Source organism: Corvus brachyrhynchos, unplaced genomic scaffold, assembly GCF_000691975.1.
Source record: "Corvus brachyrhynchos isolate BGI_N302 unplaced genomic scaffold, ASM69197v1 scaffold246, whole genome shotgun sequence".
Taxonomy (NCBI): domain Eukaryota; kingdom Metazoa; phylum Chordata; class Aves; order Passeriformes; family Corvidae; genus Corvus; species Corvus brachyrhynchos.
The window spans coordinates 804,944-826,143 of NW_008238447.1; the positions used below are offsets into that span (position 1 = coordinate 804,944).

The following is a 21,200-nucleotide window of genomic DNA, read 5'->3' on the forward strand; positions in this document are numbered from 1 at the left end:
TAGCAGTTGCTCATTTTGTGTCTCCAGTGAAGGACTCATTATCTCCATCCCTTCAAAGCCTCTAGAGAATTCTGGTTACAGACATGTGAGAAGTTGGGAACCAGGAAAGAAACGCCCCAAGACCTTGTGGCTGCATGAGGGACACTGACAGGACAAGGATTACAAATAGGGATCTCTACACTCCTTACTATAAGCCCAAAGTTCTCCAAGTATTTAGCTCACATAGCGGCCTGCTGGAGTTTGTTTTCCAGCAGGAGACAGAAAATGAAAGGATAAGCCATGCTGGAAGTATGATTTAAGAGTGCAAACTTGTTTGGGCAGGGAAAAAATCTTCACATTTCTTTTTGTACAATCAATTAATCTGTGTCTTCTCTCAACAAGAGAGAGAAATTGGTACCTTCTACAACAAAACAAAAAGAACACAAACAGGCCTGCCAGCTCTGGATAACAGATGATTGCTCACCTGAGGAGTTCAAAACAAACAACAAATCTAAACAACAAAAATTATTGCCGTAACTGCGTGGGTAAATGATGGTATCTAAAACACTCTGGAAGCAGGTTTCTACTACTGTTTTGGAGGACTGGAGTCAATCCAGAACCTCTTGCTGCTTGGAAAGTTTTGACAATAACAACTGTGTCATTTCAAAACTTTGCATGTTAAGCTTAAGAAATATTTTGCTGAACTGCTGTGTAACTCAGAAACCAAATACTTCTTTCCCCCCCAAAAATACAGCTACATTTTGAAAAGTAGATTGGGCTGAAAAATGGACTAACCATCCTGCAGGAAATTCTAAGGTCAAGATTTTATTACATTCCAAATTGGAACAACATCTTAAACCTCAGAAGGTAATGAGAATGGGAATATTCTGATTTGAGAACATACTAGTGCAGCCAGGCCTCTCCATCTACCAACACAACTCAAGGGAAAAGGGACCCAGCCAGCTGACAGCAGGTGGGAGGATGGAAACCTGGATCCAGACTCACAAAGGAAAGTCTTCTTTGGAGCTGGGAGGACATGCAGGGCAGCAGAGTGATTTAGGAAAGCCAGAAAGTTTGCAGCCCCAAGGCACACGATGCCAGGAGGGCTTTGCTGCTCACACTCCCTTCCAGACAAGCTGCTGAGGGTCTGCAAAGCTTGAGGCCATCGAGGCCACAGCAAACTTTCCACCTAAGAGCTGGCAAAGGCACATCCCACCTGGCAGGTGTGATACTAAAAGGGTTAATTCAATTTTTACTGTGCCTGTGAAACTTTTAGCAGAGAAACAAGGCCTGCAAAAGCTGCTTTCAGCAAGGATGGTTGGGAGGTAAGAAGAAGACATCAGGCCCAAGAATGCAGTGATAGACAAAACAAAGGACTGAATCTCTGGGAACTTGGGGTGAGACTTATGGTAATGGAGTAAATTGTACCATGCATGAAGAGACTGTATATAAGTAGCCCTCTTGTAGAATCATCTTCCCACTTTAGGTTAGAATCTCCTGTGTGCACCTTCAGGCCTGAATAAAATGATTCCCTCTTTAACATAACTTTAGTGTTGGAGAGATTAATTCCGATATTTCAGGCATTTGATAATAGGTGCAGTGGGGCCAGAGACACTTCTTCCAGCTTTGCATCAGAATTTAGTTGAGATCCCCTCATTCTCAGAGGTCCAAACTTTCTCACAAAAAAAGGGTCCTATCAAAACGTCTGCTCTAGCTCTGAAGGAAAATGAAAACCCTCTACTAAAACACACAGTCATCAAATGGTTGCTGTCTGACAGGAACGGCTCTCAAGCTTCAGAAAGCACTTGGTTCTAGGGCTAAGTATGTCGCTCAGAAAAGAATACAAATTAGTAACCAAGTACTGACAGTATTAAACTAAGAAGGTCAAACAAAACTGTGGCCTAAATGTTAGAAACACTGTAAAGCAGCATTGTTGCTTCCTGCTGCTTTGAGATCTTAGTTTTACATTATTGGCAACCTGAAGTGTTCCAAGATCTTGAGCTGGGCTCTCCAAAAAAAATTTTGACTAAAAATCAGAACAGATTAGAAAACAGCATTTGGCCTCCGTTTTGTTTGCCTTCTAATTTTGGAACTTGTAGTGCTCATGGTTTCAGATTTTGCCTGGAAATATGAGAGCTGGAAGTTTACATTTTAGAGAAATGAAAGCTGGCATTTTTGTCATCACATGACTCCAAGAGCTGGGGCTTGAGGGAAAAACATAAAACATTGTCAGGTTTTCTACAAAATTGTGAGATTAGCAGTATCAGTTTTATCACAATTTAGGCTGCAAGGTTGACCTATTTTATCAACAGTGCCCTACTGAATATGAATTGCTTTATGAATTTTAACAACCATATTTCATTTTAAATATAGTTCAATTAAAGTGACATTCGTCACTGAGCTTCAAAGCAAACCCTTCCATCATCATCCTGGGCTAGACTTTTTCTCTGAGCAAGTGAACTGCATGGTTCCTCCAAACTTTGTGTTTCAGAGACACCCTTTGAAGGAGGACACCACTGGGGTGTACTGGGGGACTAGCTCAGCATCATGAACATCTTCCAAGTTTCTTCCACTCTCTGCCCACCTGACGTGATAGCTACAGAGCCCCAGACTTCCCCAGGTTCTAGACTAAGAGCACTAGGAAGCAGATCATGGCCTCACAAAAGATGTGTAGGTAACCAGGAGAGTTCTCTTGAGGCCCTGAAGGACAAAACCAAACTGAATCCAAGAACTTTCTGAGATGTGCTTGGTGTCAGCCTGTTCTACAGCTGCAAATCACTACCATTCTAAAATACAATCTGAAATCTTTGGGATTGTTGAAGCACAAGAGCTGACAAAACACACATTCCAGTTCAATTTCTGGTAAAACAGCAAGACTGGGTGCAGGGGAGAAGACCACAAATACTCAGCAAGCAGAAACTGTTCCAGTGAAAACCTTACACACAAAGATTAGGCAGAACAGAAAGCAGTGTGCATGGGATGATGCATTCCAAAGTGGCATAAAATCAGATGGGGGAGGTTAGTTAATTATTCAGAGAAACTCAAAACTCTTCACAAATTAGGTCTAGAACATCCTGAAAAGTAGAAAAAAATTATAAACATCTGCCAAAACACAAAATCCCATCTAGATCACATTACAGCATTTTGAGGTCATACAGATTCTCAAATTTAATCCAATCTGCAACTTTTCTCCAGTTTACTTAACTCTCTAAACAAACTCCTACCCTTCTGATTTAGTGACACCTCCTTCCAATTAATTCAGAAGAGATGGAAAGACATAATGTCAATTAGAGACTCACATGCCAGGTAGATTTTTCTAAGCTCAAGGAACTAAAGCATCTTTCTCCAACATCAAGAAATGCTAGTTTAATTGAGCTGTAGTTACACTGAGCATTTGCAGTCTTCTAAGGAGGAGAGAGACGTCACAATCTCTCCCTGGTAGTGTATTGTGTATCAGAGATTGTGTGATGGGGTAAGGAGAGAGGGAACTGTTTCCAAGTTAGCGCACTTAGAGAAAGGACTCATAAATCATGGGGTCAGCCAGGTTAAGCTTTTTTTAACCTTAGGGTATTATGCTTTCAATACAATATTTCAATACCTTTTTTCTGTGTAATAATTTATCTGGAATTATGGCAACCCTTACAATCTTAGAAAGAAATTGGCTCAAGTAAAACGATTCCTTTGTCATAAATAAATTGTGTTCATAACTGCAGCATAATCATTCAACTGCAGGTAAGTCAAACAGTTATCCCGACTTTGTAGGAATATTTCCCTGTCAATAAATCTAATTCTATTTAAAATCTTCAGGCTGGTGTGACAGAAGCCTGTTAGATTAATTAGGGCAAGGTCAGACAAGCTGAACTCACAGCTACATTCTTGTCACAGTTTTGTTCCACTTACCATAACCCATAAGCTGACTGTAAAGTCACTCACCATTTTAAACATGGGCATGTTATGGTGACTTCATTGACTTCATTTATATACAAAGGATGATTTCTTTAAGAATTGTTTCTTCTTTGACAGTCAACTAATTGAGGAGAAATGTCTTGCTTTGTATTCACTGTCAATAAGGATTTTTTTATTTTTAAATGTTTTTCCCTTCAGAGTTATGGGCTTCAACCAGGTTTCATGAGACTTCAGGATCGTACAGGCACAGAACTGTCCAGACTGCAGTTCTGTGCAGTATAACCAAAATTTCACTACAAACAGATCAGCTCTGTGGGAATGAGAGAACAGTATTCTCTCTGCCTGTTCAATTCTTGACCTTTCTTGTCTGACCATCCAAAAGGAGGTTGCCACAAATCTGGGGTTTGTGTGAAGTGGACCCTGGAGGTGAAATTCTGACCTCGTCAGGGTCAATATTTCATCTGAAATCCCTTGAGACAGACCTCCAAATCATTTCTAAGGATTGCAGCTTCTATCAGATGGTAGTTGGCTGACTTTCATTTACTACTGACTTAGGTCAAACTTGGACCAGGGATCAAGAGATGAAAGGCTCTATATCTCATTATCAATAACCAGGGTTTTCTTCACTACCCTGAAAACAACATACTTCATTCTTATCTACAAGGCGTTAAAACTTAAAAGGGTTGGGGTCAAATTATGTTACTTCAATTTATTTTTATTCACTATTTATGAAACAACTTCCTCTCTTGCTGCCATAGCTAAATGCTACAAATATAAATATTTTCCTTGCTATTGTACAGGTTCTGCTATTGTTTTTCTTTTAAAGTCTTATTAAAGATGCAGCAATAAAGAAAACTCCCTTCCACACACAAATTAAAAAAGAAAAAATAGAGTACAGAGGTTGAGGCCAAACCAAGCCTTACCAATCTCAAAATTATTTTCAGCAAAGCACATCTTGTATAGAAGTTGCCTTATAACAGAGGGGTGGACCTTTCCAGGAGTTTTTCATAAACACGCAAGTCCTGATACAGACAGAATGTCCTCTGAAATGACAGAGCCAAGTTTTCTTCTAGTGTGAAGCCATACAGCTCTTCTGATTTGGCTGGAATTAAGTTTTCTTAAATGGGTTACAATTATGATTGATAGTTTGAGGCAACTCACTCTGAAATACTGAAGAGAAGCTTTGGAAGGAGAATCCTGTTGCTACTGAACAAACAGAACACAGTCTACAGCAACTTGCAATGCGCTGTACAAAACTGCATAATTAAACAACCAGAGATTTTACCCTGATCCTAGATATTTATAAGAAGTCAAACCTCTCCTTTGTTATTCTGGGAAAACCTTCATAGGCAAACTGATTTGCATTGTTCCCAAAACAGGGACATGCACATGGAAGAAAAGTAATGAAATACAGTCGATGGCATGAAAAGAAACTTCTGAATACATTAAGGAAGAAAGAGGCTAAATAAAGTTTACTGGTTATGCTGGTTTAACAACTTTTTCTACTACTGGGAATAAACCTGTTGATACCTAGAACTAACACAGTTGCTCTCTTGAATCTAACCAACCTTTTGACTAGTTCCTCACTCAGATAATACTTCACCACAAATAAAAATTTCCAGACTGCCAGCACCTCAGGCAGAGCGAAGAAGGTACACTTGATTATCAATCACTGAAGAGTACTGCTTCAGCAAAACCTCAAAAACAGAGCTGTAGGACATCAATTCCAAACAAACTCTTTCTGGCAATGCTTTTGTCACTCCTGAGGAAAGAGGATTTGGTCCTGCAAATGTTTGTTTGCATGACCAGCTCCTCTAACATCTTCTTCCTGATCCCCTAGGAACCGTGTTAATCATATAAGGCCTTCCAGAAACTGACCTTTTTTGCTAAATGACGGGTAAAATCCTCATGTGTTTCCATAAACAAGATGCCAGCCAACTGCAGAGATTCTTAAAGAAACTATGGCAATAACGGCTGAAGGAAAGAGGGGGGAAAGGGAAAGGAAGGAAAGAGTGGGGAAAGGGAAAGGAAGAAAGAGACATAATAGGGGCATGGGAGGAGATGTGTCTCTGACCTGGATCTGTTGCTGAAGAAGGTTAATTTTGTGTTGCTGCTGCAGAAGCTGCTGCTGTTGTCTTGCAATCTGTGGAGAAATTGCACAGAAGAAACATGAGATACAGATCACCATTCCCAGAGTTTGTCCACAGGAATCTTCCACCTTGTTTAGTTCTTTAAACCTCTCCACTGAGCTAAGAAACCTTCAAGTGCAGGTGGCAGCAGCTTGGACTGTTGCTGAAGCAAGGGGCACGTGTTCAGTAACAATTAATTGCTAGTGCTAGTGGGAAAGGGAATCTTATGGAAAATGCTGTGCTGGATATGAAGACAAGGACCTATGCAAAAACTTTACTGAAATGGCACTGCTAAAATTCCCCAGGAGAGAGAACAGTACTAGCAGAGAAACTGGAAAATAGTGGAGGAAGGCAGAAAAGGCAAAAAAGTAGGATGGCCAGAAATAACTCTTCTGTTTGGCATCACCTGCTCAAAAGTTCCAAAAAAATGGCAATCTGACACCATGGAGGAAAGTTCCTAGTGTACTTTTTTTTATGCAGAAACAGGCACAGAGGGACTGGAACTGAGTTTGGAAAAATCACAGGCTCTTCAATGTGTGTATCAGCTGCAAGAAACTAAAGGTGCAGGGCAAGGCTACACAGCTCAAATCTAAAACCAGTTTATGGAAGTGGATGGAGTCGTTCAAAGTCTCCTCTCAAAGCCAAGTGCAGTTTTCCATAAGGACTTCCACCCTCCCTCTCCACTAAATGATTGTGAATCCTACTGTAGACACATTTTACACACAGTGAAGGAAAAAACAGACATTAACAGAATGGAATTAAGAGCTCTAAAGGCTAGAGGTAGATAAACCATTCTCGAACTTAAAGAACAAATTCGAAAAATTTTCATTTAAGTCATCACAAAAGCTCTGCTCTCATGAATAGCCAGTGCAGCAGTACAAACATTAGAAGGAGCTCTGCTCTTCCCCTGTGTTATGTGTACACTTTTCAGGATCAGTTGGTAACTTACACATACTTACTGGGAGAAATTTTGTGCATTCTTCCCCTTAGGTATTTTTTTTTCTATTATTATTATTAGACTATTTGCATAAGAAACACTCATTCATAGTTAGCTCCACATCTAACAGATTAAATAAATGTTTTCTTTCTGGACCCTTTCTTTAAGAAAGAAAAATAATTTTTTCACTACATTTTTTTCAGAATTTAGATAGTTTAATTTCTGCATAATACAGAAGTATACACAATTTCTTTAATTAAAAGAAATCCTAGTTATCCTAATTTTTTATTGCCTTTTTCCATTGTCTTCATTTTCTTTTTCCATTGTCTTCATTTTCTTTTTCACTTTCAAATCCCTCAGCCATTCTGGCAGTAGTGACTTTAAAAGGCAGGGCAAAGGGAATAGCTCATACAGGATGTCTCCTTGTGAAAGAATCTTGCCAATTCCACCTTCACTCCTTCATCTACCTTTGCCATTTTAACAACAGCATGATACAAATTCTCCAGCTTACAGTAAGTCACTTTTGTTCTCCATGTGTGGGATTTCAGGTGTGAGGCCAAAATACCCTTTGTTTAAGATAAGGGCTTTAAATAATTAAAACCAGGTAAAACCAAGGCTTAAATGTCTGAAGGTATCAGCAGTGGTTTAGAAATCTTAAGACTTGCTTAAGTACAATACCAACACTGAATATGACAACTATGACAGATTTCAAAGAATTTTGTGAGTTTCATAATACTCACATAGCTGCAATTCTGTGATAAAATTTTAAACTAGGTATCTAAATATTCTCTGCTCATGGTCAAGTACAAAAGCGGGTTTTAATTTCTGCTAAAATCTGCACAGTGCAAATCTGTGAGCAAAGTTATGTTTTTGTCTATAATGTTGTATGCCCGTGTATGCACATTGGAACTGATCACATGTGACAACCATGCCTGCATTTCCAGTGAAGGACATATTTGCAAGAACTGAAAATCAAACCACTCACATGTACAAGAAAAAAAGTCATGCTTGTTCACTGACTTTATATTATTCTCTGCTTTTTTCCCCAGCTGGCAAAACCCAACCTTTTCACTTCTCACATTACAATCCAAGAGCTGCATTTTGTTCTTTTTATACCTATTCAGTATTACTGAATTCAAACAGTTTTGGTGGGTTATTCATGAGGGCTGAATTTGCCTGTTTATTTACAGATAGTTAAAAAACCCAAACCGTATTGAAAGAGAATACAGAATTGCAGAATATTCTGAGTTGCAAGGGACTCACAAGGACCATCAAGTCCAACTCTTAAATGAATGGCTCATGCAGGGGCTTAACCCACAACCTTGGCATTACTGGCACCAGGCTCTGAACAACTCCAAGATGGAGATATTGCAAATTAAATCATTCTTCTGGTATGTTTTTGTTCAAACTTTTTCACCTTGGAGAACAAATGGAAAAAATTTTGGGTGCAGAGTGACTTTTGGAGTATGAAGCCTAAAAGATAAACTGCTAGAAAGTCCTGCTAGAAAATTATTTAAGTTGAAAACCACTGTAATAATCACTCACCTGTTCTTGTTGCTGCTTAGCCAGCTCCATTTGCTGGCGTTGTTTCTCGATCTGAGATGCAGCCAGCTTCTTCTGTTCATCGTGAGCTGCTAGCAGCTGTTCCCTCAAACTGGTCAGCTGATTGATCATACCCATGAGCTGCCTTTCTTTCTCAGCGAGGCTTTCTGGAGTCCCTGGGCATCATATGGTGGGGGAAAAAAAAAGGGTAAAGAGAAGAGAGGAAATTTAGAGCAATCCAGCCTTTTTTTTATTTTGCAGCTTTACTGTAAGCAAAGTTTAAGGAGAACCAAAGAGCAGCAGCAGCATATTGCAATATGCTGCACACTAAGACCTGTTCCTCCATAGGAAAATGAGCCATGGAGGATAAATCTCTACACAGGCTTTGATCTGGTGTCCCCCTTCAATGTTTCTTTGCCCTTTCATCTATTTTCCACTGCCTTTTTGTCAGATTAATAAGGTGAAATAATACTGCCTATTTTGAGAAAGTTTCAAGTTTTAAACACTGGGGATCAAAATCAACCCTTCCAGGTTTGTAAGACAACTATATTTATGTCAGAAACTTAGGACAAATATACAGTTTCTGTAACTGTCAAAGCACTGATGCAGGGTGAGTATTAACATCCCTCTATAACCTGTTATATCATCTACAGCTGCCCTGATTAGGATTAAATTATATAGTATTTAAATTGTTAATAACTCCTATTGCTGTTGCTGCCACCAAGGTGCACTTTTATAGGAAACAGTCTTTTATAAACATATCAGAAAACCTGAGTTAAACACAACTCACCATCACTCTCATTTGTACTGCTACTAGATGTTTTTCAATAGTAGAGTTCATCAGACACAGACAGAGGAGCTCACTACCTCACTTTCATAACTGTGCTGAAAAAATTCTTTTTCTACCCAGAAGGACAGTGGTTATAAGGGACGAGAAGAAAAAATTCCAAGAAAAATCAAAAGCTATGAATCATACACTACAAAAAAAAAAAAACAAACAAACAAACAAAAAAAAACACCAAAAAACAAACCAAAAAAACAAAAACAAAAAAACCCAACCCCCCAAAAAAAACCACCAAAAAAAAACCCCAAAAAAGAGGCACTTTTAATATATGCATTTGACTGTGAATTTAAAAGACCTGAAAATATGTGTAGCAGCTAATCCACAGATATCCCCAATACCACCACACCCTCTCATATGAGTCAGATCCTATGAAGACCTTTCTAAAAAGCTGTTAGGAAAGGATTAAGGCTATCAGTGTCAATGCCTCCTCTGAAAATAGCCTGCTTTTGGGACTACCCTGCCACACAAACCTCTTTCAAACACAGGAAACATTCTTCTGCCAATGTCACCAGTGCTCTCCAAGTAAAAAAAAAAAAAAAAGGAAAAAGAAAAAAATTGGCGACTATAGCAAACATGTTCCTAGCCAACTATCAGTCAGACATGGAAAAGAGCTACTGGTAATAGCTCATTTAGACTACCCCCCTGCCAGTGCAGGAATGTTCCCTACAGTATATTTACTACAGCTTTCTAGATTGGATTGAAATGTCTGAAATGGTCAATCATCTACTGCTTGCTTTGGAAGGCTGTACCACAGCCTTTGAGGTGGCACTGGGAGGGCTCTTTGCTTGATAGTTAGCTTAATTTATGGTTTTTTTGGTTTTTTTTACTTTCACTTAATTTCAATGCTATGATCCCAAGCAACATTTCATTTGCTACATCAGCTGAGTCCAAGCCCTTAAATCCATTTGCAGACAGCCATATGCAAGTGAAAAACCACAAAGAATCACCAGAAAAAATGTGACAGAAGAAATGTAACTAAAATGTTTTTTATTAGGGTTTTAGAAATTTCTGTGAAAATATTCTCACCACATAACAAAGAACTACAGCAGAATATTCTCAGATAAAGCCTCTAGAAAAACTGTGGTACAAGCTGGAAACTTGAGAAACACACTGAAACAGAAACCATAGGACTTTAAACCTGTTCTGTTAAAAGCTGTGAGAAAGAATGGAAGCCAGTGCTAAAACGCTAACACGGCTGAAGAAAACACTTCTAACTATGATTTTTACTTCCAACATTGGAGACAGTGAACTGCTACAAGTAATGCATTTGCCACCTGGCCCTGGAATTAATCAGAAGTTTCTATTGCCACTCTTCCATCCTTTTATTTTTCACCAGGAAAAAAGGTGCAGTGTTTCCAAGTGGCATAGAAGAATTATTCTAGAAGGCAGCCCCTGCCTTGGCCTGTCCATGTGGGTTTACCGTAACGCTCCTCTAATGAAAACTATCATGCACTGATACTGCCACTATAACTGAAACATCTGAAAACAAAATACTTTGTATTTATTTATTCAGCAGATATTTTATTCCTAACTTTTACTGAGGTGTGGATGCAAACGTGAGAGAGAGAGGGGAAGAAGGTCGTAGAGAAAGAAGGAATACACAGGATTGCCTCAGTCCTTGAGTTAGGGTAAGCAAAAAGAAACCACTGTCAAATACACCAACATGCATCACAGCTCTTCAGCCAGTACCAGTTCATCAGTGCATTTTGAGCTACTACAGTAGCTTTCAGTTGGGAATCAAAAAGCACTTTGTAAAGTTAAATTAATCCCCATCTTTAAATTAATCTGAAAGGTGGAAAAATGTTTCCATATGTGTAAACTGACAGACAGAGGGATCACAGAGTTAGTTACCAACAGCAGCAGAAAAAGATGCGCTGATATCCAGCCCCGTGCATCAAAGTTCTGGCTGCGCTTCCTGGGAGGGAACAGGACACTCCACGTACCACTGACCTGATCACGGCACTGGACACTGCACAGCCAGGGATCCACCTCCTGCACTGCTTCTTCAGCCTGACTGACCCACAGAGCAGCAAAAAGCTTCTGCACTAGGAGAAGAGCAGCTTTATCTGAATTCCAAGAATGAAGATGAAGTACTGCATCCAGCTCTGGGGTCCTCAGCACAGGAAATCCATGGACTTGTTGGAAGAGGTACAGAGGAGGCCACAAACATGATCAGAGAGCTGGAGCACCTCTTTTATCAGAAAGGCTGAGAGAGTTTGGGCTGCTCAGCCTGGAAAAAAGAAGGTTCCAGAGAGACCTTCCAATACCTAAAAGGGGCTTATAAAGATGGGGACAAACTTTTTAGCAGGGCCTGCTGTGACAGGACAAGAGGCAATGGTTTTAAACTAAAAGAGGGTCAATTTAGCTTATATATAACGAAGAAATTGTTTACAATGAGGGTGGTAAAACACTGAAACAGGTTGCCCAGAGAGGTGGTGGATGCCCCTCCTTGGAAATTTTCAAGGGCAGGTTGGACAGAGCTTGGAACAACCTGGTGTAGTGAAAGGTGTCCCTGCAGGGCGGTTGGACCTGATGACCTTCCAACCCAAACTATGACTCTATGAACTAAGAGCAAGCAGGCAGTGCAGTGAAGTGCCAATGCAGACACCAAAATCACAGGCACACTGCAGCCAATGCAGCCGGGGACAAATTGACTCAGTCTCTTCATTATTATTCAGTTTTTAAAGAAAATTTGAAATGCCCACAAGGGGTGTTTTATATCCTACCTTAATAAGTACAATGCATAATTCCTTGGGTTTATACAGCTGGAGTGGAAGTAGTCTGACAAAAGGCAGACTTCTTGCATTACATTTCTAAAGCTATTTCAGTTTGCTAATAAACCAAAAGGGAAAATTTATCAGCATCACCTTTATAAAAAAAACTTCTGATGGAGAATACTTTCTGGAAAACATGGCTTAGTAGGTACTTTATTTTCATGTGACTAAGCCATCCTTCCAGTAACTGGAATAGTACTTAATGATAATTTCAATTCTTTGAGGTAATAATTCCTTGCAAAATTAGTACTTGGATAGCCATACTCTCAAGTGACCTGCACAAAACCAGAGGCAAAGAAGATCAGCTATGTGGCTCTAATGAGAGATGGTGAGTTCTGTGTAGATTTTCCCTTGTCTGCCTCACACATCTATATAAGCCCCACTGATGATGAATCATATTTTTGAGGTATCTTGCAGGTAACTGGTGGCTTGTAAATGTGTGAAAATGAAAAAAAAAGGGAAGTACTTGAATCAGACGGTCTTGATAATTGTGTTAAGTGTTTGCATTTAGTTTAAGTTTGGTATTTTTTATGTTAGCCTTATTACCAACCTTTTCTATAATTACCTTCATGGAAATGGTCAACAAAAGTGCCATTTCACAGATGCCACTGCCAATCATACATCAGTTTGCATAACATATGAAGGCCAAAGCATGGTCAGTGTTATTTATTTAATGGTGAGGTGAGGACAACAGGGGGGGTCACTACATGAATACAATCAGTTACTGGAATTTTTCCTAGTGTATTAAAAGTTACCATAGAGTTAAGAGCTCCAGTTGTTTTTTGTACCCTTTTCTAGATGCTGTAGATTGAGGGTAAACAAGGATGGTGGACTTTTGTCATGCCGTCACTATTTTCTCTCTGTTAACCTGCATGAGATCTAAACCTGTATCATTGTGTGAAGTGTCTTGGCAGCTAAGGGATTTCCATTTCAAGAATTCTGTAGCTTACAGGACAAAACATGTCAGTATTTTAAGCAACTAAGCCAACAACTGAATAAAGACAGTTGCTCAAATTATGCTACTCGTGAATTAATGAACTACCCACATGGCTGCTAACCCTGCTAGAACTTGGGAGGGGGTGCAAATCCCTAGCCCCAGCAGCCACCTTCAGCTGCTTCCTTACTAAACTCATTTGGAGATGCTCCAAGCAGCACAGAGCTGGGAATGGTTTTGGAGCTGGCCTTTACAAGTTGCAGTGCTCTCACTCCAGCCATGCAGCAGGGCTGAGAGAAAAAAAACCACGTGTCCATTATTGCAGCATACAGCTTGACAGCAAGCTAGACCACTTCACAGAGCTATTGAGTGAGGAGCAAAAGGAGAGTGCCTTGCATCAATGACTGCCTCAAGAATTACTCTTAATTACCGTCAGATCCACGACAAACAGATATTGCACATTTTATGTTTAACAAAGCTTTCAACCACCAGGCCACCTGCCTTTCAGGAAATTGCTGTAGGTGCTCATACTGTTCTCTCTGTGCTCTATCACTGCAGTGGCAAAATGTGGATTTTTCACAACTGATCAAAATAACTCAGGCAAAGAAGCATCAAAGTACACACTGCAGGTTGATGCAGTGAAATGCCCAAGAAAAGATGCTTTCCAGATGCGTCAGCTTATCCTCTATTACCATGAAGAGAGAGACTCAAAAAAACCTCCCATGTTTGTGGATGCAACACCCACAGCAGATGGCAATAAAAGAAGACTCAAATTAGTGGCATTCTGTATCGCCAAACCTAAACTTCATCTCAGATCAACACTACCCATAATAATGTTTAAGTAGTAGAAGAAATTTACTCAAATGTGAAATAAACTATTACACATTCTTAGTTCTGATTCACAGTCTCAGACTGGCAGTGACAGTAACATTTTAATAAACATTAGAATGAAGACACCAATATGACCAAATGACACACTTAAAGTGAGAAATCGAACAGGAGAAACCTTGGCATACCCACCCAAAACAGAACCAAAGCAAAAAAAAAAGGCAGAGAAACTGCTTTTGCGATCAAAACAGTAAATACTTTATTATAATTTATTAGACAGAATGAGAATGTAAATGAGAAATTGGGAAAGTCAATATTTTCTTTAACAGACATTTTAAGCTTTTGCTGCAAGTGTTCAGGCAGTGAGAGTGTTTGCTCCCAGACAGCTTACAGATGTGTATTCTGCAGGGGCAGAGCCATGGCAAGGCTCTCCTAAATCCCTCTGTCATGTCCCCATTAAACTGCTAGGAATGGCATCAACCAGGGTGCTCATGTGCACACTCACCCATACAGACAGTGAAATCTATCTACCGAGTCAGTTTACCATCAAAGTAATTGCGTAAATAGCTTTTGAAGTGTCAGAATCTGTCTTTCAAAGGAAAATCAAAGAAAACAATGTGCAAGTACAAAGCCTGGAAGACACAATAATATTGTATTATGTTCGTATCATTAACTGTGGTTACAAAAGAAAATAAGTCTCCTGTATCTACAAAGTTTTCTACAGGGAAGAAAATCATTAAATGGAAGTAAGAATATTTTGAAGTACTCTGTATTCGAATAATGTTAAGATATGTAATAATAATTACAGCATTCAGTATAAAGTATTTTTTAATTTCAAAGCACTACCTAATTGATCTTCTTCAAGACTGTTTGCAGGTAGAAAGGTAATGGTATGCATTATGTTTTTCAAGAGCAAACTAAGGCATGAAGTTTTTAGCAACTTGCCTACAGTAATTCTGAACTCTATGCAGTGTAGGAGGTTTTATTGCTGGCCTCGATGAAGTCACCAGCAGAACTACTTCAGCAAGGCCAAGAATTTCCCCACTGACTTTTAATAGCGATACACGTTAAATAGATAATTAAGTCTGTGTTTGACCCAGTTGGAGACTAGGTAGCATTTCAGCCAAGGGGACCCTTATGAATGAACCAATTACTGATGTCATCCAACTTACCAAGCAACAGAACCATGCCACAACACAGTTTCTGTGTAACAACAGTGTGACAAGGACTGAGCTACAGCCCATAAGTGAGCTAAAGAGTGAGTCACCTCAAAGTATTTCCTGCAATGGTGTGTTTTTTCAGTAGACTTTTTGAGCTAGTGAAGGTTACAGTTTTGATACAAAAATGAAGGAGGTTTTTCAAACTGAACAGTCTATTAACTAAGCCGTCCTCAGAAAGAGTATAATCCTACTAGTCATAACTGTACCAAATCCAAAGAACAAATAAAATTATCAGTAGTTCATAAAATAAGTATCTTTTCTAGAGGGCTTTCTTACAGTATCTTTCCTCCAGAGTATCGTTCTCATCCCAGTGTCAACTATTTTTTCCCCACTCCTCTCCCCAGTTCTAACCTTGACATATTAGAAATCTAAACCCAACATTACTCTGCTCAGTAAGGAAACCAGGAAAGTAAAACAGACAGGTCACCTACTCTTCTTCTACTTTCAAGCAAATTAATCTGTGTCATGTTCTCCCTAAAAATTTTTTTAAAAATCTATTTATAACATAAATTTAAAGAGGAGTATTCCCCTTCATGCTGCTGACATCACCTGAAGTCACATATGTTAGGCAATGGGGAGCTGATGTTTCCTTCAGGAAAAGTAGTCTGATAAACAGATCTCACCGGCTGAGGTACGTTCAGAATTTAAACTCTTCTTTCCTCTGTTTTTGAACAGAAATGTGAAATGTTTATAGCCAAGCAATGGGATTTTACTTTATGTACTTGCTGGAATGTGTTGGTGGGTGGATATGGGTCTGTGCTTGTGAACGTATGCAAACTCCCCTGATGCTTCCCTAATCAATACTTCAGAGAGTGCTTTATTATGGACTAGAACATAGCTTTTCAGGCCACTAAATCCTGGAGCTGTCAGGGCAAAACCAGCTGAAAACTGGCATTTTTCATTAAGTATTTAAGCCAACTTTGCTACATAACGACTGCCATCACAACTACCCACCTTGCTAAATTAAATTATTTCATCTTATTGATAGGGACTAGAGTCAGCATAATAAAAGAAAACTTTCTGACTGTTTTTTACTGAGCAAGCCACAGCCACCAGAAAAAGAAACAAGGAAAGAAAAAGTGCACAATTCAAACTGATTTGCCTGTACCTACAGATTTATGTAATGATTCTTCTCTGTTTGACAAGTAAAAATCCATTTTAGAACAGCAAGATATAAGGAAGATATTTATTTCAGCAGATGGACAGTCTTAATCTTTTATGTTTGAGTGCAAGGCTGCAGAATGAATAAAAACAAATTATGACCAATTACCCTCTTTTGCCATTACTAGCCTCAAGAACTCATATTCTGTGGGGGAAAAAAGCTCAGACGTCTGCTCTGTAACAAACCAGCACTTTGCTGTTTCGCAATGCTGGAAAGAGGCTGTCACTGAGTACTCTTTATTTGCTGTCAGGAAAAAGTTTTGGTACAGTAGACTACAAATAAAGCTTGGTATTCAACCAGGTTAGCAACTTATTGTCAAGGTTACAAAAGGAATATACAACATTTGTATTGAGACTATTTCTCAGAGGTTACTCATTGTTTTACTGTCTAGACAAGTTAGAACTAGGCTAGGAAAATAGCATTTGCTGCTGGAATTTTATGCAGCAGTAGGAAAAAGAGTAAAAAGTGTGTGTGTGTGTACGTGTATTTGCTTTGTTTCGTTTTGACAAACTGGCAGTTGTAGCTCAGAGACATTCAGCTCTATCAGTGCATCTTTCAGGTAACTTCAGCACAGCTTTAGGACCCTTTTGTCAACCAACTCTGAACAATTTTTAAATACAGTGGTTTGGCTCCCATATGCTCCAACAAAGTCACTGGCATTTGCTACCTTAATTAGTTCAATTTTATTCTATTATCTCTATCAATAATCACATCTTAAAAATAAAATTAGAACCTGTTTTTTTCTGATAAAATTAAGTACCTTTATGTACAAAAGTATAAATCCAGAACAACCTGAATTGGCTGTTTTGCCATATAATCACATTTTTAGAGGCTTTAAAAAGATTCCTCCAACCCTCCTTCCACATATGCTACCCTCAACTAACCTCCCATTCTAGGGTCAAATAGGAGCAGCTCCATCCAGTCACAGTCTCCATCTCAGGCTTTCTTTTGGCCTGAAGAAGTTCTGCGTTGGTGTGGCTCAGCTAGCACTGCCTACTTCTACTGCAGCCTGAGACTATCCCATTGTGTTGTGATCAACCTCCAAGATTTTGGCAGCTGCCAAATTTCCTCTCGAAACTTAGGATTCCCTGAGTGCAAGTGGGCAGGTTCCCATGCACCCCAGCACTTCTGGAATATTAAAAAATGATTAAAGCTCTATTTGCAATTTGCTACTATTAAACCCCTCAAAAAAATAAACACAAAGAAGAAGATACTAAGTAGGTTGCAACAAATACTGAATTTATCACAGTTCAAAGCTGACAATCCAACATATCTTACCTCCTTCACTAATGACTTGCACCCTCCTTCTCTTGCCACTCCACTTACAATACTACCCACAAAAAAATAATGCAAAATATCCACAGCTGACCCAAGTTTGCAAATGTTTTTGAACCATTAATTTACAAATGCAAAATTCACCCAGCTCCTACAAAAGTGTGCAACTTTCACACGTCTCCCGGGGTCTGTGCTGTATTAGTCAAAGGTTCAAACCCAGTGTATTCCCCATGAATAATCTTTCTCCCCTTCCCCCTCCTTCTTCCTGTCCACATCTAAATGCAGAATCCCCAGCTTCCTTGTCTTTAGTTTACAGATTATGTGATCCAAAGTGTCACTCACTGGATTACTGCACATAACCTGCGCACTACCCGAAGCTTACTTGTCTTCAACTTGTCCAGCATTACTTAAATGGAATTATCCATCACAATCCATATACCAAATCTGCATAGCTCACTTATCTCAAGATTCTGTGTGTCACCTACTAGATTATCCGTTTTAATCCATACATTGAATCTACATAACATATGTCTTTAATTCATGGGCTCTGATGAGCTATAGTATCGCTGAATGGATTATTTCTCTTTATCCATTATTGGCAGTCCTAAAACCGCTGACTGCGTACTCTCTCATGCCCCATCTTCTGAGCACATGAGCAAAATCAGAGTCTTCAGCAAACACAGCTCTATCTCACATCAAACACAGCCTAACACAATACCTGCACTGATACTTCATGGAATTTGGAACCCAGTTTCTCACACAAAACAAATGTCTGTGTTATCGTAAACCAAAGATCAGGATTGGTAGGCTAATCTTGCTTTCAATTACATCCATAAATCTGTGGTTACTCCAGTACAGTCTCTGGAGTCACCTAGATTTAAGCGGATACAATGAAGAGCTGATTTTAACCTAACGACAATCCCTTTCACAGTGAGTACAGAAAACACTTCACCTGACTTGTTTACAAATTAACCTGCACAATAGAAAAGGTTTTTCAAACAACAACAACAAAAATGTATCAGGTTCAGACTTGCCCGGTCTTTCTTGAGAGACTTGGGCACAATCACTGTTAACAATGCCTTCAACAGAAAACCAACTCAGGAAGATTGGAAATGAAAGTCTGTTTAGCCTTTTGTTCCACACGCCTATTCAATATTAGCTAAGTGGGGAATATATAAAATATGCATTATTATGTCTTGACAAGTCTCAATAGAGAGATGGACAAGATTAGCAGCAAGGTTTTGTGCACACCAAGGAAGTTTTTAAGAGTTCTCATCATGGCTAAAGCTGCCTCACTCACCCCAGTGTGAGCAAGGCTGGACAACCCATGATGCACCTGAGGGGCCAGCACTGCTCCTGAAGCCCAGCACCAGTGAAAGAGAAGCTTCATGTTAATTTTCTATATATAGGGATGATCACTGATATTTAAGAAATAAATATTTTTTATACCTTTTCCTAGCAACACTGGAGGACAGCACCTGCTTTCCCCCTGCACTGCACAGCAACAAGGCAGTTACACTGACAGCAGAAAAGGGGAATGATTTTCCTTCCTGTAGACGATTGGTTTGAGACCTGAAGATCTCTCTGCTCCACTGAATCCAATAACCTGCATTATCTATGAATAATCCAGAGGCTTTTTGAGCCCTGGTTTTGAATATGATGGATATAAGTAAGTTTGAATAGGCTTCAACCAATTCAATATACAGTTTTACAGCTTCACTTTAAAATACTTCAATTCAACAGCACGTTTTGTAGGTTTTACTATACAGCGACTTGTTTTGAGCAGAGTAAAAATTCCATGGATATCAAAACAGAATTTCTTAAGAAATCTCTAGTGCCAAGCTTGTAATTTAGTCCCAGACAAATTCTCTGAACAAACACAGATATTTGAGTCACAATTTCTACAGATATAAAAGGTTCTAGATTTTGCCCCATTTGAAGAGTATTCCCTTGCAGTACCTTTCAGTCAAGCTGTGGAATAAAACATTTTATTTCTTTTCAATTTGTAACTGGATATATAGATCGTTCTAACTGTGATCTTGAAGTTTGCAGCTGGCTCTCTGCAGCTACTCAGTGATGGTTCTCCTGTTTTATAGGCGTGCAGATGAAGAAAGGGGGGTCTAAAGTAGCAGCCAAAGGTAACAAAGCAACTAAGAGAAACAACTGAATACAAAACATGGGAGTCTCGTGACTTCTAACCAATTCCCTTATCTTTAATAAAATATTACTGCTTTCTAACTTAAAAGAAATCACGCTAATAGAAAATAAAGTCTTCCTCTTCATCTCCCTTTCTTTTAATCTCTCCCAGAGAATAAAACTCAATGGTAGCAACACAGATTTGGGCATTAACAATATGCAGCCTAGTGCTGAGACTTTAGCACGACATACTAAAACTCCCCCAGACCTAATGAAAAACACAATGAAATTTTGAACAGTTAAATGGAAAAAACTATTCAGTGCATAAGACAGTTGGGCAGTACAGCGCCTCGTGCTGTCCACATTCCAGGGTGTATTAATAATAAGGCACTACTTAAGTGGGGGTTTCCAAATATCACTAATAGAGAAATGAGGGGTGGAAAAAACGCAGCTGTCAGGCCAAATACAGAGAGAGAAGTTAATTAAAGAATCACAACTGGAGAACTTCATAACTATAGAAGAACAAAATCATTTTGTAGCATAATATATGTGTGTTTGTACACGTGTATGTGGGTATAGAGCAGCTCAACTTGCACACCTTTCCTGCTGCCTCACTAAATATAGCTGCAATACAGCTGAGCCATTGTTTGTTGGCTGCTCACGGCTGATGGTGCCATGAAAACCACATGCCTGGGCACTAAATAATCAGCCTCCCTGACCCCCCAAGAATCTGTAAGTCAAATTCATTTACCCCCAGAGGGCAATGCTCTATTGTATCCTCCCTCCTTTCTAGCCACCTAGGAACAATGGACAATAATTGCAACTGTCACGGCAGTCAGTAGGAAAAATAAACCAGTGCCTGTTTTCACAGCTTACTGCCAAATTTGATCCAAACACCTAATAACCATGCCCCCAACCACAGAACCACAGTTGCACTAAAAAGCCTCAGATGTGAGGCTTTTGAACAGAGCTACAGAACAATAACTCGACTTGTGTTCAAAATATAAAGCTAAAAACCAAAAATTAAAGCTAAGAAAAGTCTTCTTTGAGGCTGAGCTGTTGCTCCCCATCCTTTCCCCCAGGCACGACTGAAAGGACTGTTGAGTTTCTCTCATGGTAGCATATAGCTGGCTGCTGCTGCTTTCAAGTTTAGCTTGTGAAAGGCTAAAACAGGGAGGGAGAAAAAAGATTGCCCTCCAAAAGAACAAGATCATAGGCACTGGGAACAGACCACCTTCTCACTGCACAGCACTCTTCAGAGCAGCTCTACGAAGTCCAAAGGCACTGGAGAATCACTGGGAGTCCTTCTAAAGGCTCCAGTGCATCAAGAGTTAAAGAAGCTCCATACAGTGTGCAAGATCTGCTGAAATACACTCCCAAAAGTGGGTATGAAAGATGTCTCCTCACACTTTGTCCCTGAAACATCTTAAAGATGTCTCACCAGTTCATGGCAAAGGATGACGTTATTTTAAAACTATGTGCTTTCAAAACCCAGAACTCCCAGGTAAGACCAGTGGCTGCCCTTCCTCTTTTT

General features: G+C 39.4%; 1 protein-coding gene across 12 annotated transcripts in view; it reads right to left on the bottom strand.

Annotated features, from left to right (window-relative positions):
• The window catches only part of SOX5 (SRY-box 5), a 601,783-nt gene that overhangs the window by 137,815 nt on the left and 442,768 nt on the right, over window positions 1-21,200 (bottom strand). For all 12 annotated transcript variants that reach the window (XM_017736702.1, XM_017736703.1, XM_017736705.1 and 9 more), the window contains 2 exons: window positions 8,497-8,669; window positions 5,957-6,028 (listed from right to left, as the gene is read on the bottom strand). In XM_017736702.1, coding sequence (XP_017592191.1) covers window positions 5,957-6,028; window positions 8,497-8,669 — 245 coding nt within the window. The remainder of the gene's footprint in view (window positions 1-5,956; window positions 6,029-8,496; window positions 8,670-21,200) is intronic.